The sequence below is a fragment of the Mustela erminea genome, chromosome 8 (genome assembly GCF_009829155.1).
Source record: "Mustela erminea isolate mMusErm1 chromosome 8, mMusErm1.Pri, whole genome shotgun sequence".
NCBI classification, from domain to species: Eukaryota; Metazoa; Chordata; class Mammalia; order Carnivora; family Mustelidae; genus Mustela; species Mustela erminea.
This window is the reverse complement of record NC_045621.1, coordinates 38,742,977-38,764,704: the sequence shown is the minus strand read 5'-3', so window position 1 is coordinate 38,764,704 and position 21,728 is coordinate 38,742,977. Positions and strand designations below refer to the sequence as shown.

At 44.6% G+C, this 21,728-nt stretch overlaps 1 protein-coding gene across 7 annotated transcripts in view; it reads right to left on the bottom strand.

Annotated features, from left to right (window-relative positions):
• The window catches only part of ARMC9 (armadillo repeat containing 9), a 156,270-nt gene extending 135,517 nt beyond the window's left edge, over positions 1-20,753 (bottom strand). For 4 of the 7 annotated variants that reach the window (XM_032355146.1, XM_032355149.1, XM_032355148.1 and 1 more), the window contains exons 1-5: positions 20,643-20,750; positions 11,004-11,091; positions 9,184-9,309; positions 3,601-3,792; positions 1,727-1,882 (exon numbers count right to left, since the gene is read on the bottom strand). In XM_032355146.1, the coding sequence (XP_032211037.1) occupies positions 1,727-1,882; positions 3,601-3,792; positions 9,184-9,309; positions 11,004-11,054 (525 nt within the window). In that variant the 5' untranslated portion in view covers positions 11,055-11,091; positions 20,643-20,750. Of the gene's footprint in view, positions 1-1,726; positions 1,883-3,600; positions 3,793-9,183; positions 9,310-11,003; positions 11,092-20,642 lie in introns of all 7 variants that reach the window. The other 3 variants (XM_032355145.1, XM_032355150.1, XM_032355144.1) reach the window with 2 other exon arrangements.
• Between the last annotated feature and the right edge of the window lie 975 nt (positions 20,754-21,728).

The following is a 21,728-nucleotide window of genomic DNA, read 5'->3' as shown; positions in this document are numbered from 1 at the left end:
AGAAAGAAAGGGCGCCTGGGTGGCTCAGTGGGTTAAGCCTCTGCCTTCGGCTCAAGTCATGATTTCAGGGTCCTGGGATCGAGTCCCACATCGGGCTCTCTGCTCAGCAGGGGGCCTGCTTCCCTCTCTCTCTCTCTCTCTGCCTGCTTGTGATCTCTGTCAAATAAATAAATAAAATCTTTTTTAAAAAAATTAAGGAAGAAAGAAAGAAAGAAAATAGCTGTAAACCTACATTCTGGACCCTGTCTGAGAAAGCAACAGAGACATTTCAGACAAGCGAGAAAGGGAAGAAGGATCTCCAGCTAAAGGAGACTAAAGGGACATACGTAAGGCAGAGAAGATGATTACACATGGAAGGTCCTTAATGTGAGATGGAACAGCAAGCACAACTACGGATAAATAGAAGGGTAAATCCATACACACTCAGATCGCATAAAGTAGTAAGATTCTGTAGCGTGTGGGGTTAAAGTGTGAGTGTTAACACTTGACAATAACAACATGTGAGCTGGAAGGGGATGAAGGAGGCAAATGCATTCTAAGGTCCTTGTAACGCTCAGGAAGAGGAGGAAGATATGAGCTTTAGATTTTATTATGTTTACATACTCAAGCACCTGTGATGGCTACTGAAAGAACGTATGTAGAGAGCAGCAAAAGGGGGAAAAAAGGGGGATAAAATAACCCCCCATGAGGGTGAACTCTGCAGGCCAGCCCTGTGGCTGTGCCATCATCTTCATAAACAGAAGTCTTCACGGTGAGAAAGCCCAATATTTCTTTTCAAGTTTTACCCCCTTCCTTAAACACTCTATATTTTCAGCCTTCTCAGAGAGGAAAGGGGCAAAACTAAATTTGAATGGACAAAGAAAACCAAGTACAGACTTCAACATCGGCTACTCCAAGCCAACCCTGCTTTGATGAAGTCAGTTAGCTCCCTGGCCTTCAGTTTTGGGGCTGCTTTTCAGGAAAGCTGACAGGTGTCTGACTAAAGGATAACAGAACCGGAGACGGAGATATGCCGGGTCTGGAAAGAAAGGAGTTTCATCCATTGTCCCGTGTCCCATGAGCACTCTCCAGAGAGATGCAAGTCTAATGCAGATTTAATCAGATATGTAGACACAGTGTGAGATCTTGCTTTAGAAAAAGCAACTGCGTCAGTCCTTCACGTCAGTCTTCCACGTTCTCATAAGCCTCTCAGGGGACACCTTAATTGTGCTAAGTCAATAAGAATTACTATAGTGGATAAACACTGATAATAAATAGTACGCTGAAATGTCAACTGTGCTGAAATAAAACAATGAAAAGAGCTTAGGCAAGTAGTATGAAGGAAGTAATAGTATACAACCAGGTCCTCAGACAGGTGCCAAGTAAGTGAGACTCCTAATACAAATTAAAACATATATAGCCAGCAATTACATAAAATAACCTAGTTCTTTTCAGGCCACCAATTTGCACTGTAATTAAATAAAACTTATCTTTCGATACTGAAAAAGTATGCAAGGAATGCTTTAAGAAGTACACTTAAAGATAGTTCTTTCTGTTAGTCTGGGTTAACAAGTCTTAATCCAACCAAAAAAAAAAAAAATCACATTTTATGGCACAAGAAAAGTTCGCCCAAGAAAATTATCTGAAAACAGAAGCGAATTTTCAGTTTTTTACAGCATCATTCAGAAATCACGAGCATTGACGAGATGAAACTGCAACGCCACCCCAGATCAGGTTGGTCACTCACCTGGAAGAGCTCTTTAAACGAGGGGTGTACCATGGGGTTAGGAACAAAAGGCAGAGCATAGAATGGGAGAAACTCCGTGGTCTGGCTCAATGCTGCCCCTTTGGTCTCCAGGTAGGTTTTGAAATAAGAAATCCTCTCATCCAGGTCCTCTTTGTCCTGCAAAGAAGGAAAGATGCTCGCTTGGGGTCTCATGCTGGACGCCCAGTCCCCCCGTCCATCCCATCCTCTCTCCGTGGCTCCTCCAGTTCCAGCCACGACGCTGGCTTCCTCCCCACCCGGCCTAGCAAGCACACTGTCTCTGGTCATTCTAACACCACCCCGAATGTGCCCCTTGACCAAAATTTGTCATGACTCTCAGAGAACTGGATATACAGTTCCACTTGCTGCCCTTTAACTTTGTAATTATCATGTTCTCAGATCTTTAAAATTCTTCATAACCATCATTTCTACCAGCAGGACAACATATCATCTCATGCGTCTATCACAATTTACTTAACCAATTCCCTTATTATTAGACATGGGCATGGTTTCCACTTGTCACAGACCATAAACATGTGGCTGTGTCTCCAGGATTCCCTCAGGAGAGGTGTCTGCAGGTGAACAGGTGGACCTTTATGGTTTTTGAAACAGATGCTTCCATGGCATTCTTCCTTTCCTTTACAAAGCAAACTAAGGACTGCTCTTGCGGGCTTCACTGGTTCCATGTATGATCCAAAACAACTTTGATTTCCTCCAGCGCCTCAGTGAGGTCGGAGGACTTGAGCTACTCAGCCTGGAATCGAGTACTCTCCCTCTCTGACCACCTGGCCACACCAGTTATGTGCACCTTGTGGATGTGTATTCTTCTATTTGACACATCTTACTCCGTCTACACCGGGAAGCCCTCTTCTGGCCACTGGGCTTAAAAAAACTATGATGTTTAATGGATTTTTTTTTTAATCTTATGTCAAAATTAAAAAGTTAGAAAACAGAAATAAAGAAAGTGAAAATATCCCATAATGTCACCCCCCATGTGCCTTGTCCTCAGAAACAGGAATGGTTACCACAACTTACTGTAAAGCAGTTCCCTCCGCTACTGACCCCTCCTCTGGCCCCCCTGACATTTTAATAAGTGAACACAGCGGCTTGGGGGTGGTAGCTAACGCAAGGAGAAGCCACTAAAGAAAGGCACGTGGTCAGGACATCTGGGTGGCTCAGTGGTTTAAGCCTCTGCCTTTGGCTCAGGTCATGATCTCAGGGTCCTAGGACAGAACCCTGCACCCGCCTCTTTACTCAGCAGGGAGTCTGCTCCCCGCCCCCACCTCTGCCTGCCTCTCTGCCTACTTGTGATCTCTGTCTGTCAAATAAATAAATAAAATCTTAAAAAAAAAAAAAAAAGAAAAGAAGAGAAAAAAGAAAGGCATGTGGTCAAATGTCAACATGGCATTGCTCCCTTCTGTCATTTGCTATATGCTGGGAGGCTTGACAGCCACAGTGGCAGCCACTCTCAGCCACGCCCTCTGCACTCCTGCAGAAGGACTGACTACTCACACAGACCTTCACAAACAGGCATCTTTCCAAGACTTAAGCTTAAATTCTTCTGATAGACAGTCTAATATGTGGTCTCATTAGGTGTCCTCTTAGACATATGTGTATTTATGTTAAGTTGCCAAATAGGGAAACTTTATTTTGCTAGGTTTTCAAAAAATTTGAGACATTGAGGAAAACCATGTACAGAAATTATTTAATCTCTGTATAAACTACAAAATAAACTGCTGGGAATGAGATAGAAAATTTCCTTGGAAATATATGAGAAAATGGCCGCAAAACTAAATTAATGCTCATTTACAAAACAAACAGCTAATGTTCCCCTTGAACATACCACTCAGACCCACCAAATCACAAAGGGAACCTACAGGTCTCCCTACGGAGTGTTTCAGAAGGTAGATGGCAAAATGGATGTGAAGATAGAATTCCAACTTCTGGGCAAGGGAGTCATGATCTCGAATGGAACTGGGAACGTGCTCCTCCCACAAATCGAAGAACACCTTCTGGTCTCCATTGTCAAATGCAGCAACGAGGTCCTTCTGTTGGAGAAGACATAAGACTGAACCCCAGTCGTAAGGGATGCCCGTTCTTCCAATACCCCAAATTCTCACAAGTTACCTAATACCCTACAGACCACATATGCTCCATGGTTCTAGGGTAATGAAAACTCAATCTCCTCCCCGAGATAAGGGACAGGAAAAGAGAGAGCTAGAAGGCTTCAAGCATCTTAGGCTGAGATTCACACAAACCGACCCTGGCTGCAGTATCAAGTCTTGGCTTTACAAGGAACAGATGAAACATTTAACTCTCTGAAGTGAAAGGAGCCAGGCACAGGCCCAGGACTTGAGGCCAGAAAACTCACGGGCCCATAAATACACATGGACTTGCTGACCCACAGCAGGTGATCGATAAAAACCAGGCCAGACCCAAAGCCCAGCCAAGCCTCAGCGGAACTCAACCTGCACACGGGAGCTAACTGACAGCCCAGCTGAGTTCTGGAGTGGCTCCTCCCACATACTGCCCCAGTCAACCCCATGCCTGGGCTTGGCGGGGGGCCGGGGGTGGGTGCTGCCATTTGCTCCCTGTTGCTAATGCATATCTCATTAGGATGGTACTTGGGAAGTGACGACAGATCCCAACGCACCACAGAGTGACTCTATGACCACCAACTACAGAAACAGGGACACACAGGCTGGAGGTGGAGGAAGGATCACAGGCCTGGTGCCCTTCCAGCCTCAGGGCTTGTGAGTCTGACCATGGAGGGCAGACAGTTTCCCAAGCTATCATGCAAAAGCTGAAATAGAGAATTCTGAGGAAAGGAGGTGACGATTATCATGCAACTGGCCCCACAAGAATGAAGACTGACCCAGTGCAAACACCTGCTGCATAATTTTGCAGATTCAAGAATAAGGCAGAATGGACAGAACTTCCCCAAACCACATGATTCATATTGCTTTCCTTATTATATCAAATGCCCAAGATACTCAGACCTACATTTTGTGCTCATTCGCAAAAGCTTTCCTTGGATTGGATTTTCTGTAGAACCTTCAGTTCCCCCCACCCAACACCATTATTCATCACTGTTAATTGATCATTTTTTTTTATATATTTTAAAAATGGCTTTATGGTTTTCCTCTTTTTTTTAGGTTGTTCAGAAATAAGCTTGTTAATATTATAAAATGGGAATGTACTGCACAGTGTTGAACTGTCCAGTTATACTTAAAGACATTCATTAATAAAGAATCTTCGAGGGGCGTCTGGGTGGCTCAGTTGGTTAAGTGTCTGCCTTCAGTTCACGTCATGATCTTGGGGACCTGGGATTGAGCCTGGCATCAGATTCCCAGCTCGGTGGGGAGTCTGCTTCTCCTTCTGCCTCTGCCCTGGCTCGTGCTCTCTCTCTCTCTCTCTCTCTCTCACCCACTTATTCCCTCTCAAATAAATTAAAAAAAAAAAAAAAAGGATCTTGCCACCTGGGTGGCAATCAACTCTTGGTTTCAACTGAGGTCGTGATCTTAGAATCTTGAGATGAGCCCCACACCAGGTTCCACGCTCAGTGTGGAGTCTGCTTGGAGTGTCTCCCTCTCCCTCTGCACCCCAAGCTGCACTCTCTCTCAAATAAATAAATAAATCTTTAAAAAACAGAATCTTCTACTGTGCTTATCACAGAAATGTTCTCTATGTCGTGTGGTCAAGAACAGCTGACGATCACCTTACTCTGGAAGGTCTTGGCTCCTTGGCCTTGGAAACAGAGAAGGACAGCCCATCAACAACCACGGGAGGGGAGATGCCCAAAGTACAAACAGTCAAGAACTGGGAGTAAGCCCATTACGAACTGGTACAAAGGTGCAGGGGATCTTTCCAAGGGCCAGTGCTGCTGGAGCCTGATCCCACTCCAGGCTCCCCACTGCTGAGCTCTCATCCAACCCTGTCGTCCCTGCAAGCCACTGCAGGGGAGGCGTGTTCCCAGGAGAGGGCTGGTGACCAAGAACTCTTTGTGTGAAAGAGTTGCATACAGACTTGTGAGTATTTTAAGGCTTCGAGTCAAGGTATTTTCTTACGTGGCTTGGCAGAGTCCACATGTTCAAATGGGCCACATACAGTTTATTCTAAATTCTTCCTTTGTAGATCTGGGACCACAAGCCTTTCCTATATCATTATAATCACATCTAAAATCCACCCTAATGTATGATTCATATCCTGCACTTGGAAATAGTCCCTGGGTTTAATACCAACATACAAAGCAATCCAGTGTTGTAAATATTAATGTCACAAATATTAATATAAAGTTACAATATATATAAATATATATTTTAATATATAAAATAAATATATGTTTGTATATAATAATATATAAAATAAATATATATAAATATATTATGTTATATAATATATATTATATATTAAAATATTATATATAATTTTAATATATAAAAAAATATATAAATATAAAGTCACAAATATTAATGATCTTCTCTACTATAAACCAAGATCCCAGCCAGAATCACCAAGCTCAGAATATGTATACACCATCCACAATAACTTATAAACACAAACATACACACATAGACCCACTTCTTACAGAAGTGTGCTTCAGGAAATTCTCAGTTTGTTGAGTGCCACTGACACTTAAGATATTTTGCTAAGATGCTGTTCCAGGTATTTTGTTTGAAATTGCTATCACAGTGGGCACAGCTACTTTTTGGATGAGCCAAAAAAAATACGCTTGTGGCAATCAGAAAGTTTCGAGGTCTTTCAAGTTATAGAAAAAATGGACTGGGGCACCTGGGTGGCTCAGTGGGTTAAGCTTCTGCCTTCAGCTCAGGTCATGATCTCAGGATCCTGGGATGGAGCCCTGCATCAGGCTCTCTGCTCAGCAGGGAGCCTGCATCCCTTCCTCTCTCTCTGCCTGCCTTTCTGTCTACTTGTGATCTATGTCTGTCAAATAAATAAATAAAATCTTTAAAGAAAAAAATGGACCTGAATACATCTGAAAAATGTGAACCCAAATCACAAGATATCTCTTTACATCCATTAGGATGACTACTGTCAAAACAAAACAAAACCAAAAACAACAAGTGTGGGCAAGGCTATGGAGAACTTACACCCCCCTGCACACTGTTGATGGGAATATAAAATTCAATAACAACAAAAAAGAATATAAAGGTTCCTAAAAAATTAAAAATAGAACTACCATATGATCCAGTAATCCCCTTCTGGGTAAAGATCCAAAATAACTGAAAGCAGCATCTCGGAGATATTTGTACTCCTGTGTTCACAGCAGCACAATATTCACAATAGCCAAGAGGTGAGAAAAACTCAAGTGTCCATTGATGGACAAACAGATAAACAAAATGTAGTAGACATATAATGGAATATCCTTCAGCTTTAAAAAAGAAGGAAACTTTGTCACATGCAACAACATAGACAACCCTTGCTCCCTGTCCCCTCCAGCCTCCCTGAATTAGAATGCAAGCGCCTGGAGGGGGTGAGCTTTGGTTTGGTTTATTGAATCCCCAGTGCCTAAAATGCATAACCTAAAACTCCTCAGGACGGGGAACATGTTTGTTTCAGTTCCTAGGCAACTGCACAGCATCCTCTTTTTCCTCTTCCTAAGAAAGGTACACTAAGGAGGACACCTGCTAGAATGAGCACTGAGTGTTATATGCAACTGACAAATCACTAAACTATACCTAATAATACATTATGTCAACTAAATTGAATTTAAATTAAAAACTTAAATAAATAAATAAAATAAACAAAAATGTACTTATGTGGAAGATATTACATCACAACCCATTTCCTAGGGAAGGGAGATATCGTTACTGGAGTGCCTGGGTAGCTCAGTCAGTCGTGCACTGACTCTTGATTTTGGTTCGGGTCATGGTCTCAGGGTCTTGAGACAGTGCCCCATAGTGGCAGGCTCTGTGGTCAGTGGGGAGTCTGCTTCTCTCCCTCTTCCTCCCCCTCTGCCCCTCCCCTTACTTGCATGCACTCCCTCTTTCTAAAGTAAAGAAAGACATGAACAGACATTTCTCCAAAGAAGACATCCAAATGGCCAACAGACATATGAAAAAGTGCTCAACATCACTTGGCATCAAGAAATACAAATCAAGGGGCGCCTGGCTGGCTCAGTGGGTTAAGCCGCTGCCTTCAGCTCAGGTCATGATCTCAGGGTCCTGGGATCAAGTCCCGCATGGGGCTCTCTGCTCAGCAGGGAGCCTGCTTCCCTTCCTCTCTCTCTGCCTGCCTCTCTGCTTACTTGTGATCTCTCTCTGTCAAATGAATAAATAAAATCTTTAAAAAAAAAAAAAAAGAAAGAAAAGAAATACAAATCAAAACCACACTGAGATACCACCTCACACCAGTCAGATTTGCTAAAATTAACCAGTGAGGAAACGAAAGGTGTCAGCAAGGATGAGGAGAAAGGGGAACCCTCCTACACTGTTGGTAGGAATGCAAGCTGGTGCAGTCACTCTGGAAAACAGTATGGAGGTTCCTCAAAAACTTGAAAATAGAGCTACCCTATGACCCAGCAATCACACTACTGGGTATTTACCCTAAAGATACAAATGTACTGACCTGAAGGGGCACGTGCACCCCAATGTTCATAGCAGCAATGTCCACAATAGCCAAACTATGGAAAGAGCCTAGATGTCCATGGACAAATGAATGGATAAAGAAGATGTGGTATATTTATACAATGGAATACTACGTAGCCATCAAAAAAACCCCAAAATCTTGCCATTTGCAATGATGTGGATGGAACTAGAGGGTATTCGGCTAAGCAAAATAAGTCACCAGAGAAAAACAATTATCATATGATCTCTCTGATATGAAGAATTTGAGAGGCAGAGTGGGGGGTCATTGGGGGAAGGGAGGGAAAAAGGGATCAGGGAGGGAGACGAACCATAAGAGACTCTTAATCTCAAGAAACAAACTGAGGGTTGCTGGAGTGGATGGGGGTAGGAGGGATGGGGTGGCTGGGTGATGGACACTGGGGAGGATATGTATTATGTCCATAATACATATGTATTATGTCCCTGTAGACTGAAGACTAAAGATTCACAGACCTGTATCCCTGAAACAAATAATACATTATACATTAACTAAAAAAAAAGAAAAAAAAAGATATTTCTAATTCATACAAAAACACCTGAGCATCTACAGGTCACTGTGGGGTGCCTGGGGGCCCTTGGCTGGCTCAGTCACTGGAGTATCTGACTCTTGATCTCGGAGTTATGAGTTCTAGCCCCATTGTGGGCACAGAGTTTACTTTAAAATATCAATTAATTAATTAATAAAATAAAAGCCAATCTGACCAGGTTTCCAGAACAATTCCAATATTCTCTAAATAACAGCATTTTTTACAATTTGACAGCATCTTAATTATTGACAGATATCCCCCCTGCCAAAAAAAAGCAAAATATTACCTGGATGATCAGTGATTTGGAGTCCCTTAAAGAGCCACTTGCTGTTTGAGATAATGGCTTTCCTTTCATTTTGCATTCTTTTGAAAATGTTTTCAAGGTGTCCTCAAATTCGGCAAAATCTAAATACTGTAAAAAAGAACATAGATGTATATTTATTTCTCTATTTTAACATCAACAAAGTAACTGTCTTTGATGTAACTGTACCAGCTCAAAGTTGTCACCTATGTATAATGGGGTTAACAAACTGTCATCTTTGGGAGAATTCAGGATCCAGCTTTGAATTTACTTACTTGACACACACCTCCAGAGCCTAGAAAGACAGTATCATAGAAAATGCTTATTTACAGAAAATAAATTTGCTTTCAGAAAGAAAATGTGAGCGTCATGATTTGTGATCATTGTTAATAGAAGCAAAATGATGTGTGCAGCATTCCGAAAAAGGCAAAAGTGATCCTTGGAAGGCCTGACGGCTTTGGGTCTGGTAGGTCTCTGGGAATTTGCCACCTGGAACTGGCACTGGGAAGAGTGGCTGTCCTTCCTTAGGAACAGAAGACAAGCCATTAAAGATGGGCAACATCATCGGTGATCCTCGAGCACAGCGCTCCTGCTCCCCATCCCTCCCAGACACCCGTCTCTTGGCTTTCCCTACATGTACTCTACTCCTGTTCTCCCCTCCTTCTCAGTTTGTGGCAGTCACGTCTTGTATTTTACAATGCAGCAAATTTAAAATATTTAATATACAGCAAATTTAAAATACACTAAAAGACGTGACTGCCACAGAATGAGAAGGAGGGGAGAACAGGAGTAGAGAACCTCCTGTGGGCGGGCTCTTTTCCCAGGCCCTGTCCACAACCCTTTGCTGGGCCAGCTTTAAGAACACATTCAGGATTGCACCAACGAATTCCAAAGCTGCATTTCCAGGGCGGATGACTAGCTCCCAGGCTGTGGCTCACAGTGCCTGATGAACGGTTTAATCACAGATTTAAACAGCAGCCACGGTTTCTTGAGCACCAAGAAACTGTGCTTGCCCCATGCTAAAAGCATCAGAGAATATAAAAAAGCCTAGGGTGTGGGTCCTGTCCTTCAAAAGCTTTCAGTGTAGGAAATCTAAATGTCCATTAACAACAAGTTAAGTAGATAGAGCCACTCAGTGAAACAGTCTATAGCCTAAGAAGTATGAGGCAGATCACAGGAAGATATTCATGCCATATTACTGTCAAGGGAGAGAAGCCAAGCTTTAGAACAATGTGTATGCCATCATTCCATTTTGTAAAACAAATTATAGACATGCAAATATATTTTTAATAGTCACAGGAAAAAAGTCTGGAAAACTAGGCTAACCCATTAATAGTGGTTCCTGCAGGAGCAGAACAGGGAAATGAACTTTTCATACTTCCATTTCGTTTGATTCTTTACTGCGAGCATATGTTATTATAATTTTCTTTCTTTTTTTTTTTTTTAAAGATTTTATTTATTTGTCAGAGAGAGAGAGCATAAAAAGAGGGAACAGGAGACAGAGGGAGAAGCAGGAGCTGAGCAAGGAGCCCGATGTGGGACTTGATCCCAGGACGCTAGGATCATGGTCCGAGCCGAAGGCAGACACTTTAAGTGACTGAGCCACCCTTGTGTCCCTATTATAATTTTCTTTAAAGAAATTTTTTTCAAATGGCTTTAGGATTTCAATTTAGTTATGAAAACAAAAAATCATATAATGGAAAATAGGTAACTCTAATGTAAGGATGCATTATAAGACACTATAAAATTTGCTGCATTGTAAAATACAAGATCTCTTTCTGCGCCCCATGTGTTGTAAAACATACCTCTTTCACAAGTCCAAGTAATTCTGATTCATGAGCCAGAACATCTCCCATAGTGAACTGTTACTGTTATTTCACACAGCAAAAGTCTCTAAAAGACAAAAACAGAAGATAAATGCTTTCATTTCAGCCATCTGTGAAATGATAACAACATAGCTGTGGTGGGCAGAATAAGGCCCCCATCCAAATCCCCAGAACCTGGGAATATTCTAGATTGCATGGTAAGAGGGAATTAAAGTTGCACATGGAATTAAGCCTGCTAATCCGCTGACCTTAAAGTAAGGAGAATATATATGATTATCTGGTGGGCCCAGTGTAATCACAGGGGTCCTTACAAGGAGGCAAGAGGGACAATGTCAGAGTGATGCTTCGCTGGCCCTGAAAGTGGAGGAAGGGCCCCAAGCCAAAGAACGAGTGCAGGCAGCCTCTAGATGTTCAAAAAGGCAAGGTATAGATTCTCCTCTGGAGCCTTCAGCAATGAACAAGCCCTGGGAACACGTTGATTTTAACTTAGTGAGACCTATTTCGGACTTCCATGTCGTCTTAGGCCCCCGATTTTTGGTTATTTATCATACAAAAATATGGAGGCTCACGTTTAAAGTAATTCTTTCTTCTATGACAACTACAAAAATGAATACGAATACGGGCTAGAAGGTGGTGTAAATGGGCATCGAGGATTGCTAGAGAGACTGGGGAAGATTAATCTTCTTATTTGGCTTTCTAATGTGCCAAAATGTGGTATGTATAATTCAAACAGTCAAGTCCACAAAGTACATTTTAGAACAAAACAGAATTTGATAGGGTTCATGCATTTACTTTAAAGAAGGATATACATTAATATTAATCTGATATAAATAAACTCACCAATCCTCACTCTGCCTCCAAATAAAAAGTAGTAATCATTCACACAAAGATATGGGATACTATTTGCAAAAAATTTCTTTTAAAGATTTTATTTATTTATTTGAGAGGGAGAGATCACAAGTAGGCAGAGAGAGAGGGGGAAGCAGGCTCCCTGCTTAGCAGAGAGTCAGATGTAGGGCTCAATCCCAGGACCCTGGGATCATGACCTGAGCCGAAAGCAAAGGCTTTAACCCACTGAGCCACCCAGGCGCCCCTTGCAAGAAAATTTTTAATGTTTCCTGAAGACCATAATCATTTAGCCTTACAGTCAGTAATGGAGGAGGAAGTGGTATGCATTTACACAAGTGTTAACACAAGCTCATGCACCAGGGAATGTATTAGGTCAGTTTTTGTTTTGTTTAGTTTAGAGAGAGAGCAAGCAGTGTGGTGGGGGGAGGGTGGTGCGGGGTGCACAGAGGGAGAAGGAGAGAATCTTAATCATGTCCAGCATAGAGCCCAGCATGGAGCCCAACACGGGGCTTGATCTCATGACCCTGAGATCATGACTTGAGCTGAAATCAAGAGTCAGAAGCTTAAAAGACTGAGCCACCCAGGTGCCCCATGGTCAGGTTTTTCATTACATTTAGGAATGCACAATATCTATGTACATTTCCAAACATTTAAATAAAATACTGCAAACCTTTTTAAAAAGTATTTTCTACTTTTTCTGTTCTCCAGGTGTGCCCAAAGAAGCCACTCCCTGTGCCCCACTCCCAGGCTCTTAAGCCAGATTTGCTGTCCATAACCCCAGGGGAACGACAAAGCCTGGGCACTAATCCTAACTGCCATTCGCTGGCACCTGATCCAGGGCAAATCACTGAAGCTCAGGGCCTCTTTTCTCTATAAAAGAAAGTGGAGAATTGACGTCTTCTAGTTCTAGGAACACATGATTCTGTAACATTACATTTTGATCTGCCCATTCCGGTGCATTTGATTTCAGTTATTTGAACACAAGTCAGGAAGATTAAATGTAGTCATTTCCCTCTCTTCACTCTCTTCTTGATCTTACCACCATCTTGTGGCTTCATCTCCCCCGAGGTACAGTGACACAATCTCCCGTTCTCTCTCTCTCTACACTTCCATTTCTATCCTACTAACAAGTGATCTTTGCCTTCCTGCTCACGACCCTCCCGTGGTTCCAGTACCCTCCAGAGGAAGGCTACACTACTTAGGCCCAACTCTCAAAGGCTACACAACATGGCCTCCCACACACTCTCCTTCGTTCTGTTAACTTGAGCCATGATGGCCACTGCGTGGCCACCCCAACCAGACACCCACATCACATGCCTGCCCTCTCTTGGGGACTTTGCACTTAGTGCAGATACCCTCTGACATCCCCGTCTCCTTCAGTTGCTTAAATGTCACCCCTTCAGAAAGACTTGCCCCAACTACCCTTTGTACAGGGTCAGCCCCATCACTGCTCAGTCTTTCATCCTGTTTTATTTTCTCAACAGCACTAACCACTACCTGACTTGCATGTCCCTACATCTAAGAACTGCTCACTGTGGATTCAGGAGAGCACCTGTTCCCCTGGGGTCCCCAGTGCCTAGGCCAGTGCCTGGCATGCTGCAGTTGCTCAAAAATGAATGGAAGTAATTTCAGGTATGGGGAAAATCAAGCAAGGAAGGGGATAGGGCTTGGGGAAGAGGCATATGGGGCTATTTTAGATAGTGGGGGCAGAGAAGGCCTCCCTGGAAACATGTGGGCAGAGATAAGAGGGGGGACAGGGAGATCACCTCCAGATCTGGAGGACAGGGACTTGTGAGGGCAGGGGCTGCGGAGTGCTGAGGTCCCGTGGGTGAGATGAGAGAAGCAAAGCAGACCCAGGAGGACTTAAGGTGCTGGGCCAGGTAGAACAGGCCTTGCGTAAAGGAGCAGCTTGCATGTACCAGGAAGCCCAGAAAGGGGACCGACAGGGGACTGCCACCACCCTAGTGACAGTTCATAACAGCGGGGTCTGCTCTACGGGAGAGAGACTGAGGGGACAGAGCGGTAAGGACGCCATAGCAAAGCCCAAGCTGGTGATAGGGAAGTCTGGATGAGCAAAAGGAATCTTGGGAAGGGCTCGGCTTCCACATGTTAAAGGGAGAGGTGGCAAGACCTGCTGATGTGAGGGGAAAAGGTCAAGGGCGACGCTGGGGCCTAGGCAGGTGCCATTTGCTGAGGTGGGGGAAACCGGGGGTGGGGGGGGTGTCTGAGAGGCCAGCTTGAGTGCCGCCCCAGCCATAAGTGTCACAGGCCCACAAAGCACCCGAGAGGGGTGCTGAGAAGGTTGGTGTGTGTGAGTTCAAAGTAAAGGAAAAAGTGATTTGCTTTTTCAACATTCCTTTGGCTATTCGGGGTCTTTTCTGGTTCCCATACAAATCTGAGGATTATTTGTTCCAGCTCCATGAAAAAAAGTTGATGGTATTCTGGTGGGGATTGCATTGAATGTATAGATTTCTCTGTGTAGCACAGACATTTTTTTTTAAGATTTTATTTATTAATTTGACAGAGAGAAATCACAAGTAGACGGAGAGGCAGCCAGAGAGAGAGAGAGAGGGAAGCAGGCTCTCCGCTGAGCAGAGAGCCCGATGCGGGACTCAATCCCAGGACTCTGAGATCATGACCCGAGCCGAAGGCAGCGGCTTAACCCACTGAGCCACCCAGGCGCCCCTGTAGCACAGACATTTTAACAATATTTGTTCTTCCAATCCATGAACGTTTTCCCATTTCTTCCTCAATTTCTTTCATGAGTGTTCTATAGTTTTCCAAGTACAGATCCTTTGTCTCTTTGGTTGGGTTTATTCCTACATATCTTAGGGTTTTTGATCCAATTTTAAATGGGATCGATTCTGTAATTTCTCTTTCTTCGGTCTCAGTGTTAGTGTATAGAAATGCAACTGATTTCTGTGCATTGATTTTATATCCTGCCACTCTGATGAGTTCCTGTATGAGTTCTAGTAATTTTGGTGTGGAGCCTTTTGGGTTTCCCACATAGAGTATTATGTCATCTGCAAAGAGCGAGAGTTTGACTTCTCTGACGATCTGGATGCCTTTAATTGACTGCTGAGGCTAGGACTTCTAGTACTATGTTGAACAGTGTTGATAGTAGACATCCTTGCCATGTTCCTGACCTTAAGGGAAAAGCTCCGAGTTTTTCCCCATTAAGAATTTTATTTGTTAATGTTGAAAAAGAAAACCAAAGCTGGTGGCATCATAATTCCCAAACTTGAAGCTCTATTTACAAAGCTGTAATCATCAAGACAGTATGGTACTGACACAAAAACAGACATACACATAAATGAACAGAATAGAGTCCAGAAATGGATCCTCAACTCTATGGTCATCTAATCTTTGACGAAGCAAAAAAGAATATCCAATGGAAAAAAAGACAGTCTCTTCAACAAACGGTGTTGGGAAAATTGGACAGCAACATGCAGAAGAATGAAACTGGACCATTTCCTTACACCATACACACACAAAAAATACTCAAAATGGATGAAAGACCTAAAAGTGAAACAGGAATCCATCAAAATCCTTGAGAAGAACAGAGGCAGCAACCTCTGGGACCTCAGCCTCAGCAGCTCCTTTCTAGACACATCTCCAAAGGCAAGGGAAACAAAGGCAAAAATGAACTATTGGGATTTTATCAGGATAAAAAGTTTTTGCACGGCAAAGCAAACAGTTATAAAACCAAAGACAACCAACAGAATGGGAGAAGATATTTGCAAATATCTTATCAGATAAAGAGCTAGTGTCCAAAATCTGTAAAGAACTTATCAAATTCAACACTCAAAGAATGAATAACCCAGTGAAGAAATAGGCAGAAAACATGAACAGACATTTCTCCAAAGACATCCAAATGGCCAACAGACAAATGAAAAAATGCTCAACTTCACTCGACATCAGGGAAATCCAAATGAAAACTGCAATGAGATACCACCTCACACCGGACAGATGGCTAAAATTAACAAGTCAGTAAACGACAGGTGTCAGCCTGGATGTGGAAAAAGGGGCACCCTCCTAAATTGTTAGTGGGAATGCAAGCTGGTGCAGCCACTCTAGAAAACAGTATGGAGGTTCCTCAAAAAGTTGAAAATAGAGCTACCCTATGACTCAGCAATCACACTACTGGGTATTTACCTTAAGATATAAATGTAGTGATCCGAAGGGGCATGTGCACCCAAATGTTTATAGCAGCAATGTCCACAGTAGCCAAACTATGGAAAGAGCCCAGATGTCCATCGACAGATGAATGGATAAAGAAGATATGGTATATATACAAAATGGAATATTATGCAGCCATCAAAAATGAAATCTTGCCATTTTCAATGACATGGCTGGAACTAGAGGGTATTAGGCTAAGCGAAATACGTCAATCAGATAAAGCAATTTTCATATGACCTTACTCATATGTGGAATTTAAGAAACAAAACAGAGTAGCATAGAGGAAGGGAGGGAAAAATAAAACAAGATAAGACAATACCAGAGTGGGAGACAAACCATAAGAGACTTCTAATCTTAGGAAACAAACTGAGGGTTGCTAGAGGGGAGGAAGGTAGTGGGGGGGAGGTAACTGGGTGACAGACACTAACGAAGAAGTTATGTGATGTAATGAGCACTGGGTATTATACAAGACTGATGAACTCTACCTCTGGAACTAATAATACATTACATGTTAATTAAGTGAATTTAAATTAAGAACAAAAAAAGGAAAGGCGGGAGCTGGTGGTAAGCATTTCGGAATTGTCAGCATAAAGATGGCATTTCAGAAGACCAGGATCCCTAACAGACAGGACTCCTAAGGAGAAGGCCTAGCAGAACAGAGCTCAGGCCTATACCTGAACCCTGGAGCACTCGGGGACCAAGGGCTCAGGGAGAGAAAAAGCATCCATCAAGAGACAAAGCAAGGGCGCCTGGGTGGCTCAGTGGGTTAAGCTGCTGCCTTCGGCTCAGGTCATGATCTCAGGGTCCTGGGATCGAGTGTTCTCTGCTCCGCGGGGAGCCTGCTTCCTCCTCTCTCTCTCTCTCTGCCTGCCTCTCTGCCTACTTGTGATCTCTCTGTGTCACATGAATAAATAAAATCTTTAAAAAAAAAAAAGAGAGAGACAAAGCAAGAGCAGGGACTTGTCAGTGGGACACAAGCAGGAGACTGCGGCACCTGGAAGCCCACATCAACTGCGACTACACATGGTCAAGTAACATGGGGCAGAAGACTTGAGCCCTGGATTTGGCAACATGGAGTCTGACAGTGACATGGATAAGGGCAGTGATGAAGGGTGCCTGACTGGAAAGCGTTAAAGAGAGGAAGAGAAGTAACAAAGGAGGGACAGGGAGATCTGTCACAAAATGGAGAGGAGAGAACCTGTGGTGGCTAGAAAGATATGGGAGGTTTAAGGAGGAAGACATTATAAACAGCAGGTCTGTAGGTTGGTGGGAAGAACCTAGTTAGAGAAGGACAAATTGAGGTAGAAGAGAGAGAGGGTTAAGGAAACAAGGTTCCTGCCACACCCAGTATCCCACTGGAGGGCTGGGACCTAGACAGGGCGAGGACAGTCCATCCCCTGACACGGAGGGAGGGCAGAGGAGATGGGTACTGACCAAAAAAATAGACAGATTCAGCAATGAGTAAAACAAGAAACAAGGTCATCAGCTGGCAGTAAGAGGCGTGTTGATAGCTGGAAGAGAAGAGCAGGCGGGAACCAAGCTGACTACCGACCTGTGGCACGATTTCCAATATTGAGAGTCTGCTTAAGACAACATGGACTCGAATCCAAAATGGAACCAGTCTGCACAATTCTGCAGTTTCTCCAGCCCCAGCTGTTGGAGTTAGATTAGCCCAGGTGAGGTTTTTCCAGAAGACAGGGAAAAGAGAAAACAAGTGTAATAGTGATGGAGCAGTAGGGCTGGAGGAAGGGGGTGCCGGTGCAGGGTGCAGCGAATGAGCAACAGGGTCCAACATGTGCTGAAGGCGGCATGGCGCCTAAGATCCACTTCTGAGGTACATTCCCGGGAGCTTGAAAGATAAAAAGTGTGATCAGAGCAGAACAGGCGCTTGACTTTGGAAGTGATGCAGTATAAAACGTACATGACAATGGGAGTGGTGAATAAAGAGAATGGACAAAAGACACATCTAAAAATGAAGAAACTGAAGTAAGCAGCCAGGAGGGTGAAATCTCCAATAGAGGAGGCAGAGGGGTAGACAGTGAGCCGGGCGCTACAGCCTTCCTGGGGTTACACCTGTGCCCCTCTAGGCGACAGCCTCAAAGAAGGGCAGCGAGGGTTAAAGGCCCGGATGTGCACATCAAAGGAGCTGGGGGTTCTGAAGCAGGAAAGCAGTGGTCTGGAAGTAGCGGGGAGGACAGGACACCTACCCTTCCTGGCACGTGCAGACATGCCAGACTCATAAGGAGGAGAAAGACCACCTCCTGTTAGGGACCAGCATCTCTGCAGCTCTTCCCTGGACACACCACCCATGCCCCTTCTCCCCCTTCCCCACATCAGGCCCATCAGTAGTAAATCCCAGGCATTCCCCAGTACCAGTACCACATGCTCTTTCACAACCCCAAACCTTCTGTTTGATGTTCTCGCCCCACCACAAACTTGACTCATTGTGCTAACTGAATGTGGAACTGACCTCCTTCAGGAGGTCTCCTATGACCCCCTCCCCTTTCTTCTCCAACAAGGCATTCTCTCTCCTCTGGGGTACCTCTGAACTCTACCTTTACTTCCATTGCTACACTTATTACCCTGTTTACGAAGGCAGTGAGGTGGATTTATCCCTCCAGGGGTACCTGGATGGCTCATCTGGTTAAGCATCCAATGCTTGATTTTGGCTCAGGTTATGATCTCAGGGTCATAAAACAGAGCCCTGTGCCAGCTCCACACTGGGTGTGGAACCTGCTTAAGAGTCTGTCTCTCCCTCTCCCTCTGCTCCTCCCCAAGCCCCCCCATCTACCACCCATGCACTCTCTCTCTTTCAAATAAATATAATTAATTAATTAATTTGATCCCTCCAGAACCTAACAGAGCCTGGTGGACACCCAAGATATTTACAAATAAATGAAGTCCAAGCAAAGAGAACAGGATTTTTTTGAAGGCCCTGTAACAAGAGAATTTTGTTGTTTTTGAGAATTCCAGCTCCTTCCTACCTCAGAGCCTTTGCACACACTCTTCTCTCTGCTTGCAACATTTTCCTCCTTTTCTTCACCTGGCTAAACCCTGTCCTTAATAAACATCACTTCCTCAGAGAAGTTCTTCAAGGCTGTCATTTTTTTTTAAAGACTTTTTTTTTTAAGATTGTATTTATTTATTTATTTGACAGACAGAGATCACAAGTAGGCAGAGAGGCAGGCAGAGAGAGAGGGGGAAGCAGGCTCCCCGCTGAGCAGAGAGCCCAAAGCGGGACTGGATCCCAGGACCCTGAGATCATAACCGGAGCCAAAGGCAGAAGCTTAAACCACTGAGTCACCCAGGCGCCCAAGACTGTCATTTGAATAAGAGTCTACTGTGATGGTCTCTCAGTGAATGTGAGCCACTGTTGGGCAGTCTATTACTCTGACATTCTCAAAAATTAGAATTTTCTCTAAACATTTATACCATAAAAGTTCATTTATTAAGAATTTATTGTATGGGGGCGCCTGGGTGGCTCAGTGGGTTAAGCTGCTGCCTTTGGCTCCGGTCATGATCTCAGGGTCCTGGGATCGAGTCCCGCGTCGGGCTCTCTGCTCGGCGGGGAGCCTGCTTCCTCCTCTCTCTCTGCCTGCCTCTCTGCCTACTTGTGATCTCTGTCAAATAAATAAATAAAATCTTTAAAAAAAAAAAAAGAATTTATTGTATGCCAGGCAGCGTGCAAAATGCTTCACATTTAGTCTTCACAATACACCTGAGAGATGAATGTGACTTAAATTCTTTTACAGATGAGGCAACTGAGGCTCCAGAAGCCTGAGATGCTCCCCAAAATCCAGGCAGTAAGTGACGAAGGTCAAAATTTAAATCCAGACCGACTCTAAACACTACATAGCATTATGCCAAATGCTAGGACCACCTCAATCAGAATCAGCCGGGGTGCCTGTGCAAATGAAATTCCTAGAACCACCCTGATCTTCCTGAACACCATAGCAGACACAATGTCCAGCGACTGCTTTAAACAAGCTCTCTGCATGACTTTTACACACACTCAAGTTTGAGAAGCACTGCTCTACTTTATGCAAAAACTACAGAAAACTTCTTCAGCCACTCCTGGGGGTTGCAGTGTGGCAGGTTATTTTCTGTATAAAGGGCTCTCGGACCTACAATCTGGCTGAGTAACGGGAAGGCTATGGGATTTGTCTGCAAGACAAATGGCTAGCATCCTAGTTCTGCTTGGATCGGATGAAGTCTGGGGAGGAGGTTAGCTGATGCAGATAATGGAGGAGCTCCATCTAAAAGCCCCAGGCTACCCGCTCAGCCGTCATTACCCAGCGGGACGGCTTGCGCCCCCTTCCAAGTGTGGCTCACTGAGGCACAGATCAGGGACTACTTGCGGGAAGCAGTTGGGCCTGTCCTTGGTTTGTCCAGGAGGCCTCCTCCGGCCCACGCCAGAATAAGCGCCCAGGGCGGCTGACCAAAAGTGGGGCGTTCTGCAGGGGCTGCCAAGCGGGCTCTCCTCCGGGGCGAGCGCCCCGCCGATCCTCGGCCCTCGGGGCCCACTACAGCTCCTTCTGCGCGGGGACTGCGGGTGCCGGGCAGCCGGACCGCGTCGGGGGACACGCTTACCTGCTGCACCGCCGCGGGAACCCTCCACAAATCCACTCGGCCGCCACTTCTCCAGCTGTCGCCCCGGCAACCGCCGCCGCCAGCCTAGCATCACGTGGGGGAGACGCAGCCAATCATGGGACGCGCCGGCGCGGAGCATCCTGGGAGGAAAGGCGGGCCCTTTCGGAGACCGGGCTGTGAGGGTTCCGGGCGTCGGAAATGAAGCGGGTGTTTGCTGGTGGGTGGGTTCTGCGGGTCACCTCCTGCGGGGAGGCTTCCCGGTCTTCCTTTCCACGACTTCCCCATTCGTTCATTCCACAGACATTATGCCCAGCTCTGGGGATGAGCCGACGGAGCTCAACACCTAACCTCAAGGAGCTCGTTCTATCCCAGGGAGAACAAGCGCCGAGAGATCGCAGTACGAGGTGGTGATCGTGGGAAAATAACCCAGGCGTTGTTATTCCCAGTTTACAAGAGCGACCTTAGAACCAAAAATGTCGCCCAGAATCTGCCTAAAAGCTTCACACTTACACCCTACTGCAGCAGTTTCCTGGAATTTTAGAGAAACTGTTTTATTTTTTCCCAACACGTGAAGTTTTGGTTTTTAAATAACACAGGAACACAGATCCTTCCCCTCCTTGTACATGGTGCTTTGGAGCTCAAATTAAACAGCACTGAAAGAGCACCTGCCAGTCCCCAGCTCAGCTGGAGATGGGGGAGCTAGCTAGGGGCAATACCTTCCTTCCAGGCACTGAGGCTCTGTAATGAGAGTCTCTGTTTCCACTTTATGCTTCCAAAAGGTGACCAAGGCCAGGGTCAGGGAAGAGGGCACGGAGAAAGTAGGTGAGCTTTACTTTGAAGAAGCCCTATGATGTTCTGTGGCCACCATCTTCCTGGCCCCCAGCCCTGCCTTTTCTCTTCTGGGACTTGAGATTATCTTCAAAGAAAAGCTGTATTTATCAGGAAGAGAAATCCTGTCTTTGGGATATGTATTGAAAATAAATCTAGGGCAGCTTTGTAATCATGTCTTTTATCACATAAAAACGCCTGAGAAAATAAAGCGGTCACCCACAGAGATGCAAAGAAAGCAAAGTTGGGAGCTTCAAA